At 42.0% G+C, this 19,341-nt stretch overlaps 1 protein-coding gene across 4 annotated transcripts in view; it reads left to right on the top strand.

Annotated features, from left to right (window-relative positions):
* sdk2b (sidekick cell adhesion molecule 2b) overlaps positions 1-19,341 on the top strand; it is a 226,612-nt gene that overhangs the window by 26,493 nt on the left and 180,778 nt on the right. For 3 of the 4 annotated variants that reach the window (XM_069194564.1, XM_069194563.1, XM_069194562.1), the window contains exon 2: positions 7,503-7,595. The exons of the other annotated variant lie outside the window; for it this stretch is intronic. In XM_069194564.1, coding sequence (XP_069050665.1) covers positions 7,503-7,595 — 93 coding nt within the window. The remainder of the gene's footprint in view (positions 1-7,502; positions 7,596-19,341) is intronic. 4 annotated transcript variants of the gene reach the window in all.

Raw genomic sequence — 19,341 nt, 5'->3', positions numbered from 1 at the left:
TTTCATCCCTTTGTTTTCTCACATTTTCTTCCCTGCTCCCCTCTTTCCTTTCTCTTTTCCCTTTATTCCTCCATTTTCCCCTTTTCTTTATGTCCCTCCATCTGTTTCTCTGCTCTTCAGCTCTCACTCACGCTGCTGTCTGTTCCCATCTCTCCTCTCCATCTGGGGCTGTTCAGAAAAACAGGCGCCCGTGTGTTACAGGACTCAAGTTGTTAATGCGGTATGGAAACCACATTCAGGGCCAGTGTTTTACTTTGAAATGAAAGGCCCCACCTCCAGCCCCTAGCATTTCGAATGTCCATTAGGAAAGCTCGTGCTGGATCCAGAAGGCCAGCTTTATACAACAGCTGCACAAAGAGTTTCCTTGCAAATAGTTCATTTTAAATACAATTACTCCAGCAGTTACACTGTTTCTGTTTTTTTTTCTTGTTTCTAAAAAAGTTTCAGGCACTTTTAAGACAATACCCACCTTAGCCTCAGCCTCCTCAGTAGAGAAATTCATCACCTCAGTGATTTAAAGCGTCCTCATTTTTGTCTGAACCAATGCGAGTAAAGCTTTTTGACTGCGGCTGAGGAGCTGGGTTAGGGTTAAGACACTGGGCGACAGCCATTTTGTCCCAGTGGTTAATTTTCACTCAACAAAAGGGTGTCTGCGAGGATGTGGTGGCTCACTGTGTTGGAGTGAGAGGAGGCCGGCTGTGTTTGAATGGATGCTAGGGGACTGGTGAGAGACTAGGAGAGCTGGAAGTCTGGCAGCGGGGCTGACCAATGAGACAAGGCATTAGGACAAAAGTAAACAGTGTGACTGAAGATGGGATGCTGAGAAGCCAGCTTTCTGTCCGTAATGATCAACACCAAGCATGTGAAAAGTAGGAAGAGGTGTAGAGCAGTCCTATAAAAATGTGAAAGTGGGAAGAAATTAAAAACAGGACCAGAGAAGGAGAGTGAAAGAGTGGCGTGAGTCTATGATTGAGGGCTAAGCCTGTCGAGGCAGGGGTATAAAGGCTGCTGGGAAACAGCTGACATCTGTGAAAAAAGGGGATCATGGGGATTAGGCCGCCTTGTTAGTGAGGAGGATGGAGTCAGTCAGACTACAGTGCCGAGGCAGCCCAGCTCTGCCCCCCCACCACCAACACACTGTACCATAGCGCCGTGGAAAATAACCACCTCCCCCGCCGACGGTCAGGGAGCCCACTTGAACGAAACAGCTGTCTTTCCTTCTGTATTCATTTTTTAATTACCCCTCCCCTACCCCTGGAGAGGCTGCTGTGCCACTTCCAAAGATGTCCTGGGAGATGCCAAATGGCAGGAATTTGCAGTGCCCATATGGAATGTGCAGATGTGATTGGGTGACGTACATATTAAGCGCTATAACTAGATTTCCAAACATCCAGGGAGCCTTTTTTTAGCATTAGGTGTCAGGATGAAAATTTCATCCGGGAACTGGATTCATACTTTGCTTAGGTCTTTTATATTTTAACAGAAACTTACTACTAAGGGCAGATTAGCCTTTGTGCTTTTTCTGGGGTTTTACATTTGTCTTTTTTGAAAGACACCAATTCTTAAGTCGCTTAAAAAATTACAGGCATACAAGTATTTTTTTTTCACTTACTCTGACAGACAAGAATAAGAACCTGTTTGTCCCTGGTATTTAAAAGGTCAGAGACTCAAAGAAGCCATCAAGACGGAACAAAGGCATTGCAGTGAAGGGAACACGTTCACATGACAAAAATAATCAATGATTTGCTAAATAAGGAGACCCTGTATAAAATTTCTACTCAGGATGGGAGTCAAATGCATTAACCTGTACCTGTAATTTTAATGCAGAGAGAAACCTTTATTTAAACCTGATAAAAGGCTGCTTGTTTTGTTGAAATTCTGTTTTTTGTGTGATATTCCCTAAGGACTCAACTTGCTTTTGTTCCAACATTATTTAACATGGCAGGAGAGACACATTTAAGTGTATTAACAGCAAAATAATTATTTTAGAGAAATTTCAACACCTTTTGGCAGTTAACCCCATAGACGTTGTCTGTTGTTTTGCACCAGGAAACATTGCACAGTAGGTGTCATCTTTGCTTACAGTATTGATTGCATGCCTGGGAACATGTGAAAAAAAATCTGCTTCCAGTTAAACAAATTAAAAGGCAAATGTGAACTTTTCAACATCCAGATCAACAGAATAAGCAAACGTGGTTAATTTTCATGCTGGCTGATGGCTTTGCTAAAACACCATATGGCGGTAAATTCTCCTGATTACATATTAAAGGGATCAATTGGTTTGTCCCGTGATCTTCTATAAGTGTCATTTGTATTTACACCCTCCTGTAGGCAACTAGACTAATCCCTTACCCATCTGTATTTGCTGGAGTACTTAATATTTTAACTCTTGTTCATGGCCAATTAGGAAATAAAAAGGATTTGGTCTATTTTCAGTCCAATCAGTCCTAACCTCTCTTGGAACCTCCAAAAAATGCAAAGTTGCTCTCTGATAATTTAGCATGACCGCGCAGTCCAAAAGTCTCTTTGCAGAACAAAAAAAAAAAAGATGGTTAAAATTCATTTTAAGTAAGACTGATTAACCTTTGAGATGCATTTTCTGTACTTCAGTTCTCAATAGCAGCTCTTCGGAGATCTTCAAACCTCTTCAAGTCTCAGACACTCATCACAAACTTCTCATTTAGCCTGATAACCTAAGGGCTGTGTTTCAAATGCTTTAAACAGGGAGTTATTGGTGAAAATGATTCTAGAATTCTTCTACTTACTATGGAAGTCCTAGCGGTTTGGAGGAAGATCAGGATGAGGTATTGGTGGTAATAAGGACTAAATGCTCTCTGCTCATCTGTGCTTCTCTGCACTGATGAGAGAAAACCATACTTAAGAAATCTGCCACCCTCCAGGAAGAGCCTTGCTTGTGTAACACAGGGCTGGTCTATGCTCAGCTATGCCTCTTCAAGTTAAAAAAAACAACAGCACCTTGGTAGGAAGTATTTCACCAGAACTCATCTGTCTCATCCTGCACAGGAGAAAACACTGACAAAACCTCAGCTGGGAATACCAATTCAAACAGTCGAAGAGCTCCAGGCCCCCTGAACCTCTCTCAGCATGATGAGGAAGTCAGTCCCAGATTTGTGCTTCGCTGCATTTCAGAAACCACACTTGAGAAAATGTATGCCGCTTTGAATACTAACATTCAACAGCAACTTTCATGCTGTAGGATTAAAACATTAAGGAGAGAAGATCTATTAGTCATTATAGACCAGACTTATATATTTAATCTCCAATATATTTATTTCTGTATTAGCTGTAAGGAAAATTGAGGTGCAATGGGTGATTTAAAGCCAGCTGCAGATAGCTAGATTTGCTTGATTGACAAATTGTTAGCAGCCTTTGTAATACACTCTTTATAGATCTGTAGAGGTCTAGACAGGATTTGACCTGTAACTCTTGTTTACTGGGGGCCTTACTGTTTATTGCAGCATATTTTGAGCCAGCTAAAATCCGCCGGGCGTGATACTGGAAGAGTGTGTGTGTGTGTTCGTGAGAGAGGCTGAAAGAAACAGAAATAATAGACTGCTCCCCTGAGACTAAGCTGAACAACATTCTTTCATGTGATACACCTAGTACCCTTCGGAGGTCTACCAAGCAAAGTAATCGTGTAAACCAAAATCAAGGTTTGTTTATGGATAACAGCAAACAATAGTGTCCCTCTTTGCCAATCAAAGAGCTGTTTTTTCACTCCAGCTCTTTTGTCTTGGAAAAAAAAAAAGGTTTATCTCCCTGGAAAAAGTTGCCTGCAAACAGCTCACTCACAAATTGTTTTTCCGAAGAGGAATGACAGTCCATTTATAATGGTACCAAACTAAAGGCTTCTAAAGAATGCCTTGCCTGCTCTACATTTAAGTACAGATGTTTTATTGGAAGGGAAGAACTCTCAGACTGTACAAGAACATCTTTTCGCCCTCAGGGGTGACAGAACTCATAAAGCAAGATTCATGCAAGAATTTAGAAAGTCAATAGGATTAATTTAAATTAATGAATAACATGTCTTGCCAACAGATGTCGTTTTAAGGTGGTTTGATAGTTATCAGTTTCACGCAGCTCACGTTTTTTAATATGTTTATCACAAGCAAAATGGGGGCACACTGTTGTCCTTTTAGAACGTTGGTTAACCATTGAGTTTCCATACAGAATTGAGCAGTGTATAATTGCAGTTTCTTTCAATATTTTTGGATCTAGTAACTTCATTGCACTAAACATTCTCTCTGTGTTCATGTACTGGGAAATCTGCATTGTTGTAGAAATCAAGATTTATCCAAAAATGCAGCTTATTATTTATGGACCCTACTGCTTTTAATTTGGGTTTAGCATTGTGAATCAACATTACAGTGGCAACAAGACAATGGATTCTGCTTTTCTGTTATTTTGATTAATGGAGCTTCCAAGCTTATTTAGAGAATAAGTGAGGGCTGTGTAGAACATTAGGTTTACATTAACTGTGTGATGTCAAAGCAAAGCAAAGCCAGTGAGCATTAAGTGTGTGTTGAAGGTCACACACTTCTACTGTATTACTGCATAAGGAGTCCCCATTGGGTGGTGGTGGAAGGGATGGAGTTTGATAGTGCCTCCTGGTGGACATGGCAGGTAGAACGGATGTTGCGTTGAAATATTTGTAATTAAAATGCAAGAGATTAGAGTGAAAGAGATCTGGAGGATTTTCAACAAAGCCAAGTTTTAATCCCATTGAATGAAACACTCCCATGCTAAATTGGAGCCGACGGGGACGGACTTGGTGTCAAAGAGTTGGGATTAGGCGGAATAACTGGAGTGCGAGGGAGGGAAGAGGCTGATGGAATGATTGCTGGCCAGTGTCTCGTCCCATGGCAGTCCCATTGCAAACCCTGATGATGCCAGCCTGAGCCTCTTTCACTGAAACCTCTGCCCAGCCCCGAAGTTGATTTAGACAGCAAGACTGCGGGGGGACTGAACCGTGACTTCCAGCACTCAATCATAAAATCGACAGTGTACGCAAGTGGAAAAAAAACTCAACCGACTCTACTGTCCATTTTCATTATGGCTATTCATAGCTATTCATGAAATCCTTTTTAGAATTAAATTAGTCTGAATGTCAATAAGCTACTGAAGAGTTTTTACTGGATTTTCTTTTACAATGTTCAGATTTGCCATTTGTATAATTCAGATAAGAACAAAAGCAGACCTTGATCATGACCTTCAAGGAGACCCATATTTTATATTCTAGTTTTCTAACTTCAACTTCCAAACTTTTATCATGCCCCTACCCCCCAAAAAAAAGAATAATGAAAATGCAGAAAAGAAACTGCATAGCTTTGGACTCATGTGCTGCATGGAAAAGAATTGTGAAGGGAAAGTAAGCACCTTCAAAACACTCTGGAAGTGCAGGGCTGCTTTTGAGCAGAGAGAGAAAATGCATAGTAATGAAGTTCAGGACCAAAAGGGTAAGTAGTCCTTTTACTTTCCTTGTGCTTTTCCTGGCTTTGAGACATGATTGCTGGATGTACTTTTACAAGAACAGTGAGTGTTGCTAGTGACTAAGCAGAAAGAAGACAGGAGAGGAACACAGACTGCAGTATTTAATGAGATGTATGATAGAGAAAAAGAACATGATGAAGGCCTTCCTTTAAGGAGCTGGAAGAATTGTTGCTTCTTTAGGCTACCATGTGTTCGTATGAGAAATGGCAGGCAGTCTGAGGGATGGACGATGTGCAGTTAAGTCTTTTATTCACTGGGCAACAGTCTAAAAGACAGCCAGCCCTGCCCCATGGTGACCAGATCTTTCTTCAGCACATCAGAGCAGCTGAAGAAAAGGGCCCTTCTCCAGTTTCTTCCCCCTGCTTTAAGTGGTCTAGCCATTTCCTCTTAATTAAGACGACTTCAAACAAACGGAGAGAGATTAGAGCCGGGCAGTCGGTGAGGTCTGCCGTCTGTGCTGTGTCTCCATGGTGACCCACATTCCTGAGGTCCCCTCTCAGCTCCTGTCCTTGAGAAACGTAGCCTGTCAGCTGTCCGGAAAGGAAGCCTGTTGTTCATGGGGGTTAACTGGTCTCCCTTAGTCCAGAAGGTGGGATCTGAAGGATAACAGACAGCTGGGTTGTGAACTCCGTTACAAGTTCCACCTCTTTGACTCTACAAGGAGGCCAGCCATCTGAATAGCGATATTGCATCTGTGAACACAAGCTTTTAGCTAAAGGCTGTTATTTTATTTTAAAGACAGGGTGGCATTCAGCAGCTCACGGCCTAACTCTGGTGTTGAGTGGTTTCGTGAGGAGCAATTTGAGGACGGATTTGGCTTAAACCACATGACTCGGAATGACAGCCTGACCTTAAGGATGAGGTCATCAGAACTGAAAGAGTGATGGTAAAGTGGAAAGAGGAGTACAGCACTGAGTAAGGGGTGTCTGTTACTTGTCTGTTACAAGGATCTTAATCCTTGCTCTTGCACTTTAGCAGTTAACTCGATTATTAAATGTTGAGGTTCTGAAAGTACAGGACCATCAATACTGTAATTACAATAAATCTCAGTAGGAGCTTTCACGCTGTTCCTCGCTTCAGATAATATTAATAGCTTCAGATTCTTAGAATGTACAGTCTTTGAGGGCAGCTAACGTTCTCTTGTGAAGAAAAAAATCACTTAATGTTTGCTAGCAGCACTCTTTCTTGCTTCCCATACATAAAATATAAGAGACAGTGTGAACAAGAGGAAGCCATCTAGTCTTCCATGCTCCTTCTGTTGTTAGTAGCTTATTGATCCTTGAATATCATCAGCGTATGTTATTGAACTATCCTAGTAAATGGACAACCACAAGACAACTTAGCAATTAGTTTCGTACGCCCACTTCACTGTGTAAAGACGTTTGGTACATTTTGCCTGTAAAATATGAAACACTCCAAGGAGGATGGATTTAAAAGGTCCTAATATAGAAGAAGTTTGGTCAATATATCAGGGTTCGTTGCGGTTTAGCGTTATGCATCTTTGAGAACTTCAGGTCGTTAATAATCTTCTGGTTGAGCAACATTCAGACCACCATCTTCCTTTTTTTCAGTGTGATTAAAGTGAGGAGAAAAAAAAACAAACAAGGCAGACTTTAAAGCCTTAAAGACCAAAAGTTAATTTCTCAAACCTTAGTGCATCCAGTGCAGAAATGTGACAATTAATGTTAGAGTCAGGAACCAATTTCAAGTTGGCTCATGTTTGCAGCAAGTGTAAATCTCCAGTTGCCATAGATGAATGAGAACTAGAATTTCTTGGGGATCTGAGAGGAATTGTGAGCGAGTTAAAGAACCCTATAGATTAAATGTTACAAAGCACTGTCAAGACTTGTATTAGTCACTATTAAAACTGGATTCATTTTCTTATTCCTGTTTCGAATTATTTGCTCAGGACTTAAAGTTAACTTGCGGAATGCAATAACCTTTTTTTCTACGAGCCAACTGATCATCCGCTTTGCTTTGTGTTTCAACAGCAAAGGTCTTGACCTCCCGTGTTCATTCCTCTGCTGTGAAAATAATGAATGAACTGCATATCAGGAATGCGATCCAGCCAGATGCAAGTGGAGGTATACCTCGCTTTGACTCACATCAGGCAAAACAGCAACTTTAACTTGAAAAAAAATACCAGCGCCTTAACAGCTGCTTCTATAAATGAATCCATTCATCATTTTAAACTGACTTAAGGTGCTGAACGAAAATGCTGATGCTGAATATTTGGTGATTAACTTTATATTCCTAAACCCAAGCTGTGATGATTCATCGATTTTATTATAATATTTACTGGGTGATTTGCCATTTAAATGTGAAGAAACGAAAAGCTGATCATGGTTTTAGGTCTGCTTATATGTGCCCTCATTTCATAATGCCAGTGCATTGCTCAACACAAAACAAACTGTTCAAACCGGTTGAATCTTCATTTCGCGGAATTGTGAAGAAAATCACTAACAAGTCACAGCTTTTGAGACTGTGCGTGACGCAACCTTTCCGTTTCAGATGTTTGGTTTGTAGGTCTTTAATTGGTTTTGGAAGTCGGGAGAGGAAAGTTTTCGTCAGAGCTCACAATGAGCCTTCAGTAGCTCCATATTTAGTCGGCAGTGTCAGCAGAGGCGTAGGCCGGCTCCTGGGCCTCAGGCTGGACAGGGTGTGGTCAGTCCTTAACCTACTGTAGCACCGCCAAGGCGGGGTGGTCAGTGGAGGAAGGGAGGCCAAGGGAGAGATTCAGGCTTGCACAGAACTCAGAAAGCAAGCTAGATACAGTAGGCTGTGCTGGCACTCCATACTCTCTGTCTCCCCCTTCCTCGGTTCCTGTTCTCCCGCTGCCAGGGCCTTGTCAGACGGACAGCCAGCTGTTTGTTTACTAGCAGCAAGACGTGGGGCTTCAGTTCTCGCTCCCTGTGCTGACAGCAGTCAGACCTGTCACTTGGCACGACTCACCTCCCCAGCCAGGCAGTAACACTTTCATGCCTGCCGATGAGGACAGGAGCGAACCGCACAGAACTCCTTTTATGAGCTGACTCCAGCCAACAGGAGCATAAAATAATCTGCCAACAGTCTGCCCTTAAGGAATTATTTGTATAAATTCTAATATGTTCAGAAAATGACACTTAGGTTGGAATCCAGGTGGATTTGCCATAATTAGCTTTATTTGCTGCCAATAATAATCAAAAAATGGTTGGTATAGGTATACTGTAAAAAAAAAAGCCCTGCATTTGAAACTATTTGTGGTATTTATCATAGGTGAAAATACAAATCTGTAACGGCTTGAGAATTGTGTCTATCGTGTAGCAATATAAGGTTCTTCTTACGGATACTGCCTATAGGCTAATCAGATCCATTAAGGCAAATTAGGTTGTATCCTGTTACAAGAGCCTATAGGCTAATCATTACAGAGAACAGACACACCTTCAGTTATTCTCTCCAATTAACTCTGCTATGGAGAGGTTATAAAACAGAATTACTTAATGCGCTTGGAAGATAAAAGGGCTTATTAATTCCATCTAAAGTAACGCTTTCAACTTTCAAAGGCTTTAAATTGGCTTCCATACTGTATAGATCTGTGTAACCTAACTTGCATTTCGGAGGAGTGCGTCAAAGGCTTTTTTTAACTCGTGGAAGTGGCGACCGCCATGCTTGCTGGAGGTGCGACTCTGTGTGCCAGGACTTGCCTCGGGCGTTGTAATGTGATGTCGGCATCAGTCCGACTGTCCCTGGCAAAATAAGGCACTCCCATGCGTGCCATCCTGCTGCCCCCCATAACTTCCTCAGCCTCTTTCCCAGAGCTGAAGCAGCTGTTCAGTCAGAAAGGGCCAGAGACAGAGGGAGAGAGAGGACTGCGATGAAGAGCAGCTAAAGTAGAAAAACTGTAAGAAGACAAAGGGAGTGAGGGAGGGGGTTACTCGGGGAACAACAGTGTGTGAGAGGAAGATGATGAGAGGCAAAGAGGTTCTAGGAAGCCTGGCTGAGAGAAGGAGCTGGAGCAGGCAGGTGGCAAGGAGGCGGGGATTGAAACCACCAAGTGCATGCTGGGGCAGCAGAGAAGTTCTATTAAAAACCAATGGAGCCATTTTCAATGGAGCCGGGGTCCTACAGTTCACAGTACTGCCCTGGCGAACCACCAGTCAGACTCTGGAGGGCAGCCTCTTCCAGCTGAGGTCTGCCGACGTGACCTCCAGAAAGGGATTGGGCAAGATAGGGAATGACTCTTTGAGCAACCCTACAAAGACACCTTCCACTAAGCCTCTGTGTTTTAACGGAATGCCACTGATATGTCCAAAAGAATTAGGTGAAAAACCAGAATCCAGTTGGAGCTATGTTGTGTAAGACTGGCCCACGGAGATGATTCTGGCTGGCAGGGTGAGGAAGGCCATGGGACACCAGCAGCGTGTGTTGAACCCAGGACCAGAAGAGTAGCAGCTTGTCACCTCAACAGCTTCTTTTCAGGTGACAAGCTGGCCAGAGGGTAATGTCAATGCTCCCACCAAACGAGCGGGTAGTTTTTTCAACAAGAGCATAAAACAGATTCATCTGCTGCCCTGATGCTCACTCTGGTCATCCTGGCAGACACGTCTTTGTTGTTCTGTAGGCGTTCATGAAAAGCAGGTTTTCCTTTTCCCAACGCTGCTTTAGCGCGAAAACAATTCTTTAGCCCCCATTTTTTTGCCAACCAGAACTCACAGAGTTGTTCTCTCCTGTTCTATCACCTGATGCCCTGAAGGAGTTCTGTGAAAACTCCAGTGAGGCCTGAGCCAAGGTCAATGTGCTGTATTTTAAACAACATTCCAGCAAGTTCAATTTGAACTGGGTTGTAAAGGATAAAACCCTGCTGTCTCTCCATTATAAATAGGGTTTCCTGGAGAAATCAAGCCAGGTTCACGTCTCTTAACCTATACTGAGCATCAGGTGTCACATGTCTTTAATATTTCAGAGTGCATGGAAGTTGCCAAAGCAAATTTAAGGGAAAATTATCATATTCTGACAGAAGTGGCAATGTTTTAAAGTTATTCTGATAGGATATTGAGAAGGAAATGAATCATGCTAACAGAGTGTTTGAAGTTTATTTGCTGCTTTGTGTACTCTCTTGTGTCTTATGTAAAACATTAAGAAGATGCTTTAAGTCAGATTAATTGTGTTTCCTGCACAGCTTGTACATTACATCTTTCTTTCAAACCTGGGAGCTGACATGTGCATCTATTGTGTTTTTAAACCAATTGCTCAGAAGCCTTCAGCATTGTAGGTTGCTACAGCAACCCCCTCCCTCTGGCGTCTTTTGTTTTATCCAAAATGAAACTGGCTTTATGAGCTGCGATTGTTTAAAGCTCAGTATATAATTAGCAACAGTCCTGATGCGAAGGGGAGACTTGGGCGCCTCTAAATGCAATCTGATGCCAGTGTTCTTTCATGTTCAGACACAGGTAAGATGCCTGCATACAAATAAACGTTTTTTTTTTTACTGGTCTCTTTGCAAGTGTCATCTTTGTGGATCCATTATAGAAAATATGGTATGAAAAAAGTGGGTTGTTAATGTCTCCAGCTCATTTACGTTAATTAGGTAATGTGCAACAAAGGCAACACAACCTTAGGATATACTGTAAATTAAAAACTGTTGAATTTAAATCAAGGTATGTTATGTTAAAATTGTATAATGCACTAGTAGGGTCTCCTTAAGAACACTGTGTAGAATGTTGGTCACCATGTTATAGAATCTATATTGCATTACATTCCAGGGCTTAAGGGAGTGTCCTGTTCTCTCAGGCGAAAGGAATAGGACCTTTCTAGTCCTGAATTAAGAAGCTTACAGGGGGACCTTGTACAAGTATTCCCAATCCTCAAAGGTATAGACGAAGGTAAACCAGTGACCTTCTTCAGATTAAACCCTGAAACGTGAATCAGAGAACACAAGGGGGAAACTACATGAAAGCACTCCGAAAACCAAAAAGGCGGCACATTTTACTTCTTCCTGACATTAAGAAAGAGTTTTAGTTTATGTACATAAATGTCTTAATAAAGAGTTTAATTTTTGCAATCATATAATTTTTTTTAATGCACATATCATTTGCTCGTGAGGTTTTGGTGACAAAACAATGATAAATAGATTTAATTGCATCTTTGCAAATGGTAAAGTTTGTGAAAATGTCTTTTTATTTCACTTTTTTCAGGTTCTGAACATTTGTAAGTGAAAACTAGGCCCCTGTAATAACGCCATGTAAATTACTAGGCCTTGTGTAAGCCAGAATCATTTATCATCTTGACATTTCCCTAATTAACAGGTATAATTAAAACATTTCAATGTGAACAACAAATTACATTTTTACAGCCCCATTTTTTGTATCACAGAACTCCTTTTTTTTCAAATGTATTCATTGAAAACAAAAAGATGAAAAATAGACAAGCACCAGCTGGAAGAATCTAGGGAGGATTGAGACACAAAAATCAATCAAAAGCTGATTTTGGTTTCTTTCCCTGCTTTCAAGAAATGTTTGAGAATGTTAAACACACATCAAAGGGTGTGCTTTATGAAAGAGCAGAAATTATAAGAGTCAGTATGAAATAGTTTCTTCAAACATGGTAAAGTTAAAGCAAATTTACTTAGGACATCTAGAGGAAAGATAACAAGTCAAGTGCATGCTACTAGATTAATATACCTCATCAGGCTGTCTCTAACAGAAATCCCGCAAATCAATTTCAGCCATAGAACTGTTTCTCTCGGTCGTCTTCTGTTCTCTGCCGAAAAGAACTGACACCAGCTCACAGCTCTCTCCTGGCTTGCCCCTACTCTCCTCTAGTTTTAATTTGGTTCGGGTTTCTGTTGTGAGTGACGAAAAGCAGGCTGGGCTGTTCACGTCTGTCCCTTTGCGGGCTCAGAGAACACTGTGCGCGTCCCTTCCGCCCGAGACGAGCAATTGACCGCTTCCTAAAGAACAGAATTTGCAGTCTGGGAGTCGGCACCGACTTCTTTTGGGAGGTGTGGGAGCACAGTATTCTGTACTAAGGGACACCGTTTGAGCATTCCCTCTGGGTTTTGATGAAAAGCGCCATCTGAATGCAATTAATGAGAGTTAATTCATCACTGGGGTTCACATTAGCGTTAAATTTCCCTGGGTGTCACCACTGGGTGTAAGTAGTGAAAAAAAACACCTCCTGTTAACTTGCCCATTTATTCTGCCCCCTGTGTTGCGTTCTGTCCCCTGTTCCTGTCAGTAAGCTGGTGGTTTTGGTGTAGGGAAAGCAACTGACTGGCGCTTAAGCCCCCTGCTGTCATGAGGCTTCTTGCTGTGTCAGCCGCAGAGCTCTGCGTCGATTCTGTCTTGTCAATTTTGTTATTCGTTTACCGTTTCTAAATCTCCAGCGAGTACAGAAACAACAGCAACAACAAACAGAAAGTATTTAGTGTTCCTAGGACACAGCCGCCCGCTACTCCCAGACACAGAGCACGAAGACTAATAATAAGGCCTCGGAGCTGGGAGTAATTAGGCACAAACTGTCTTAATTATCAGCCTCCGAGAATAACACTGGAATTTTAATCAGGATAGGGCCCAGCATGATGAGAACAGTGTTAAGTTTTTGTTTTGTTTTTTTTGGGGGGGGGGTTGTGTTACACTTAAGAGACCACAAGAAGCAAACAGGTTTTGGGTAAATGAGACGAAGGAAAGGCTAATGGAGAATAAGGGACACTGAGACAGATTGTGAATGGATTTGATTGAGGGACAGTAATTGATCTCTTTAGCATGGAAGTTCTTCTGGTAGTGCTTTGCTTGGCTAACATAAAAAAGCCCAATAAGCAACACGCAAATAAAACAACATGCAAGATAAATTATCTAGACAAATATAATTTCACATAAACATACCAGACCCAGTGTGACTGAGCTGCATCTGCAGGAAGCCCTGTCAGCTCTTAGCTCTTTAATGATGTCTCCCATCTTTTTAATGTTCTGTCTACCTGGAGATACCTGCTCTTACCTTTCAGCTGAAACTGTCTCGTTATGAACTGTTATGAGGAATTAAATATGTCTTTTGCACAAATAGTTGCACAAAATTATCCGTGTTGTGCAGTGCATTATGACATTTTCTTTTAGGCTCATTAAAGTAAATTTATACCCTTCTTTCCTCTACCTGAGCTATCAAGTTTAAACTCATGGTGATGTTATTGCTTTCTTATTTGCTAATGGTAGCAAATATTAGCATCTGCATGCGTCGCATGTCTTTATGCTGATTGAAGATTCTTGGCACAAACTTAGATCCTCTTGGCAAGAGATGAAAAAAAACCTCATGGAATTTGAGAAGGGGTGGGATTTAGGGAGAGTTAGAGAATGAGCAAGGGTGGAGCAATTCAGAGATGGAAGACGAGGAAAGCAGGCTTTAGAGAAGGCAAGAAACAAACAACTGTGATTGTTGTAAGATATGGAGTGAGAGAAACAGATGTGCCTGAAATTAGTCGCGACAGAGGAATGCAGCCTGGCCCAATATTGTGACTTGTTTGGAAATTTGAGACATCTAGAAAAGACTGTCTGCTGTGATCTTCATCATGGTGGAGCTGAGAGGCTTTTGATGCAATCAACCATAAAGACAGCCTGGGACGAAGTCTGACAGTGCTCCTTACAGGTCAACCAGCAGCACTGCATCTGGTCAACATCGAGGTTTTCTTAACTGATCCCCGGTTAAATTTTCTTTTTAATGAAGTGACAAAACCCCTGCCTGCAGCCATAACTGTCTTCAACAATCCCGGCCAGCTCTGGGGACATTACAGCAAATCAGAAAATCTTTTTTTTTCCATTTCACAAAGTCTCTGTGGAAGTATGGCGCACACACACACACCTGTGTAAATCATTTGAATTACACCCACTCCACCCCCACCAGAAAGAAAACAATATTGCTGTACAAGTTTTCATATTTAATTAAGTATATTTTTCCCTTCCGCATGTAATAGGGATGGTGTTTCAGGCCTTGCTTGGAAAGCTTTGCAGTCCTGCAACCATTGTATTCAGCTGGTGTATTTGCATAGAGGACATTAATAAGGGGCAGAGCATATTCCCAGTAATTCAATTTATATGTAAAACACTGCCTCTAACAATATAGGACACTTAAGGCAGACAGGAGATACTTTGCACCTGTGTACCTATAATTAAAACCGTCGTCGCCTCCCTTGCGCAAGTGATGCTATGTAAATCTTTCACCTCGGCTCAAGGGGCACACTGAGTGATGTGCATAAAACCTGCAACAACAGTATTTTGAATTGAATTGAGCCTTTCTAATCCCTCAATCAGGCTTCCCATTTCAGGCTGCTGATCGTCAGTCTTCCCATATTAGAGGAGGTTAACTCTCGAATGGACTGCTGCAACCCCCATTATCTAAGAGTTTCCACAGCACTCGCTGCGTTTTCCTCTGTGTGTGAAAATGAAGCGATGGACTGCCAGTGAAATGAATAGCAGGACAGAGGGAAGCAGGACAAATATCATAGTACCCTTAATTGTATTTCTTACACCCTAAGTGTGTAGATGGCGGTAGCTGAATCTTACAGAAAACGAAGGGAATATGTCCATGCTGGTTGGATACAGTATGTTTCATGACAAGACAGTCCCTTGGAATAGCAGGCAAGCTTTGAAAAACATAGAGGCAGAGACAGCACAAGAAAAACATAGAGGCAGAGACAGCACAAGAAAAACACGCACCCGGTACTGTCATGGACAGAGAAGGCACAGATGCTTAGTGTTAAGAATGCCACAAACTGTATGACTGACTTCTTGAAGTAAAAGATGATGGATGGTTAATAACCCATAAATTACATGCTGTCTGTTAAGCACCCTTTGGAGTCACTGTTGAGCACATACATTTCTTTCAAAAACACTTTCCCTTGTTATCCATCAAATCAAACACTTAACCAAAAGCCTTTCAGAATTAGTAAAGCACACCTCATCCACCAATTTGTGCTTTCACTCACACTGCTACAGCGAGTGCTGGGGCAGTAGTGTTTGTACTTTTGTTGAGCAAAGACTCAGACAAACAAGCCTGTCTTCAAAAGGTCTGACTTCATTTTGTTGAGCTTTGTGAGATTTGTTACCAAAGAACTGAAAGCGGCTTTTAATGCATGTTTATAAATTATACATCCAGATCTGCATAATTTAGAGCTACTTGCTAAACTAAGACCTACAGATTAATGCAGGTCTCTTTGTAATTTTACTTTGCTGGGGTATTCCATAATTGTGTAATATATCAGACTCACTACAAATCTTGCCTGTTATGTGTTATTGTTCTCCTGAAGACTGGTTACAGCCTGCAGCAGACTGAACAGTAGGGTCTGGGATTGCCAGAGTGATTCCTTTCCAACCCATAAATCAGCACTCTCATATTCACTAAAATGCTTCTTGGAAGACTGTGTTGTCTGACCTAAACTAATGAAGTGTCTGTGGACAGTTTAACATAGCTCATACTGTAGTGGGAGAGCGAGAGCCTGTTTGTGAGCCCAGACTCTCAATTATTAGGTAGCACGTGGTGTTTATAAGTCATGTGTGTGTGATGTGTTTAGTGCTGAATCAGCCAACGATGAGATTGTCTTTGAATCACATTATTCATCTCCGTGTCCTGACAATTTGACCACGTGCAAAGGTGTCATTCAGAAAAGGGAAATTCAGGTATTGCTGGGCAGTAAGACTGCCTTCACAGCTCTTAATGTAAATCCTGCTCTGCACCATCAATTCCCCTCATAATTGTAAAAAATGCCTCCATTAGGGTACCTTCATTTGCTTTACAGCACATTGCAGTGTGATTTTATTATGGATTTTATCCTTTTCTTTTCTAAACAATTGCTAGGAAAAGAACAAGCTGTTAAAATGCAAAACCCAGAACGCTACAGTAGCTTCCTTTCCTCTATAGGAAAAGCAATTTCTTTCCTTTTTTATAAAGGCAGATTTATCCAGTGCCTCCTTGCACAGTTGTGTCTGTGTTTTATTGCTACAGGTAATGGTTGGATGGTACATTTCATTTTATTTAGCACGAATTCAGTTTCAGCATCCTTCATACAGAATAAATTACAGTCTTATTTCTTTCCCTGCGATCCTCACCATAAAACGCACGGTATAAATTTGATCCTTGTTAGTGCTGTTTTTTAGGGTAAGAATTGCAGCTGTTTTTCAAACCATTTACAGGGAGAAGGCATGGGAAAGCCCCTCCCATTCATTGCAGTTATTAATCAATTCATCAATCAACATGATCCTTTATCTTTGCCTCTGAGCAGCTTGTCGTGTCACTTAACGATAGAACAGTCAATACAACAGTTGATGACAAGGCAGAGAGCTGTTTGTCAGCATGGAAATCCTGTTTCTACTGTTTTTGAGCTTTTTTTGTGTGACCAAAGTTTTGTTCAGCTGCGTAAACCATGCATGACAGCCTACAAAGACATACTGTATATCTCTCTTTCCTGCCTGGATCAGATTGATTATTCCTCTGCAAACTGAAACATTCTCTAGTTGCTGCTTTATCTGTAGTATAGAGATAGATGGTTCAAAACCAAAATCTACAATAAGTTAGGGTATGTGTTAAGAGCATGCTGTTGCGTGGGTTAGGATATAAATATTAATTGTCCTTAGACCAATCACAACCACAATAGAGAGACCAACCGTGCCTCTGTTTGATCTTTCTTTGGCTCCTCCTGGGGTCTCCTTGTACAGAGCTGAGAACTGGAGTGCAGATGTGGTAATCGCACAGTGATTTGACAACTGACATCTCTGGCTTCAAAGCCATACAGCACCAGCCTTCGATAAAAGCCACAAGGCCAGACCCCCTGCAACAGGGGAATTCAGTGCTCTCCAGGTTCCAAGGGAGTGACGTCACCATGTGTACCAGACCTGGTGCCAATGAGCCCCGCTGCACACGCACAGATCCTTGTTTCATTGACGGGTTCAGAAATCCAATTTGAAACCTTATTTGTATACTGTAGAAGCTCATTTGAATTCTCTACGCTTTTCTGTTGGAAAAAAATGTAAGTGAGCATTTGAATAGTTCCCCTTGAAGAGCAAATCACTGGGAATTTTCCTCGCACATCTCCAGACTGCTGTATTTCAAGTACGGCAGGTCTGATTTGGCTGTGAAGTGACTAGAAGCTTTTTCTTCCCCCTTCTTTTCTTTCTCTCTCGAAAACCAACAGCTGTGCACGGCTATGTGCACGAGATGAGAAGAGCGATGTTTCAATAGCTGAGATGACAGGGTCCGTGCCCTCTCCCCATTCCAGCCGTACAAAAACCCTCCTCCTCCTTCAGTGGGGGACAGGGCAGGGTGGGGAGGAGTGTTAAAGCTGACTGGCAGCACGCAGTTGCATGGTATAACTGTCACACAGCTGCGCTAGCAGTGTAAAATAGGAATGTAGAGAGAATGAACTGGATGGTCTGGAGATTAGGCCCAACAACAGGGACTGGGAGACATTGGTCTGAGGAACTGAGAAACACCGTGTCCTCAGAGGTCCAAAGTCATCAGCTGAGGAAGGGACTTACAGTGAAAGCATCGAGGCTTAGGTTAGCATTGTTAGAGAGGATATGAGGGGATTACGACAAGACCTGAGGCTCTGAAGGACACTGTGACAGACTGGCTAATTAGTGGCATCCTGAGATGAGAATGTAGTAGGGTTTCTGCATGGTTTGGCCTGAGGGGTCATATAATCAGATGTCTGCTTTACCCAGGATAATATTGGCTGCATGTTGGTGCTTTCCATATCGTACTATATCCAATCAGGGGCAGCTTGCTGGTGCTGGTAGGTGGCACAGGGTGCCCAGATCTGGCGGTGTGTGAGTTGTTTGAATGCCTGGACCGCGCTCACGGAAGTTCAGCTCCTGCTCAACACATATTTCAGCTTTCTAAATGACCCCATTAGGGTTGTCAGCCTGGTTTATGTTAAGCATGGCCTGGGGAGACCTGGTTGCCGTGACCGTTTGTTTTAGTTAATGTAATGCAAAAAAAAAGAATTAATCTCCTGCAGTAGTACTATTAGCAAAACACTTAAAACAGGCTCAAAATAAATGAGCCAGTCAACTGGACAAATCAATATGATAATTTATTGTAATTTGTATGAAAAAAAAGCATCACACAAAGGTTGCATCCATTCCCATTTGTCCTGGGTTTCTCTGTGTTTTGTCAATTCTGAGAACTGTAGCTTTGCCAACGTGCAAACTGCCATTATGTCGCTTATCTGACTGCAGATCGTCTGAACTTACATTCCAGAAACAAGACTGGTGCTTTCTCATGCTGCCTTTGGAAACATGGTACGTTAAACAGCTCAGCCTTTGTTTAGTCAATCCAAGGGTTTTGTTATCTCCACATCATGGATTTCAGAGCCTTGTGTTTTTGAAACTACTACTTTAGCCCAGATCATTCCTTTAGTTGATTAGCTCGGATTAAGCAGCTGCAATGCTAGTACTTTCCAAGTAGGTGAAATAAACAGATGAGTGGTGTCCAGAGCTACTATAGTCAAGCCCCAGGAGAGCCTCAGGCAGGAACTCAAAGCCGAGAAGCATGGAGAATTTTGGGAGCCTTTCATAAAAATTAAATTATCACATCTTTAAAAAAAAGAGCTTTCTCTATCTTTGGAGGAAAGGGCAGTGTGCATTTGTGAAGTGCACGGACAGGTGGAAGAGGAAATATCGATGGGCTTGGCAAGGGAGAGCCACAGTAACAGCTGTGCAAACACTTAGGAAACTGAATACAGCTCTAGAGAGCAGAATAAGATTTAAAAACTCAGCAAAGGCCTACTATCAGTGTATCACGCTATGCTTTCTGGTTGACAATACCAGCATTATTCCAGGACGGGAGTACACAGCAGGGCAGTATGAA

The sequence above is a fragment of the Lepisosteus oculatus genome, chromosome 9 (genome assembly GCF_040954835.1).
Source record: "Lepisosteus oculatus isolate fLepOcu1 chromosome 9, fLepOcu1.hap2, whole genome shotgun sequence".
NCBI classification, from domain to species: domain Eukaryota; kingdom Metazoa; phylum Chordata; class Actinopteri; order Semionotiformes; family Lepisosteidae; genus Lepisosteus; species Lepisosteus oculatus.
The sequence above is the reverse complement of the archived record's forward strand: the minus strand, read 5'-3'. Positions and strand labels throughout refer to the sequence as shown.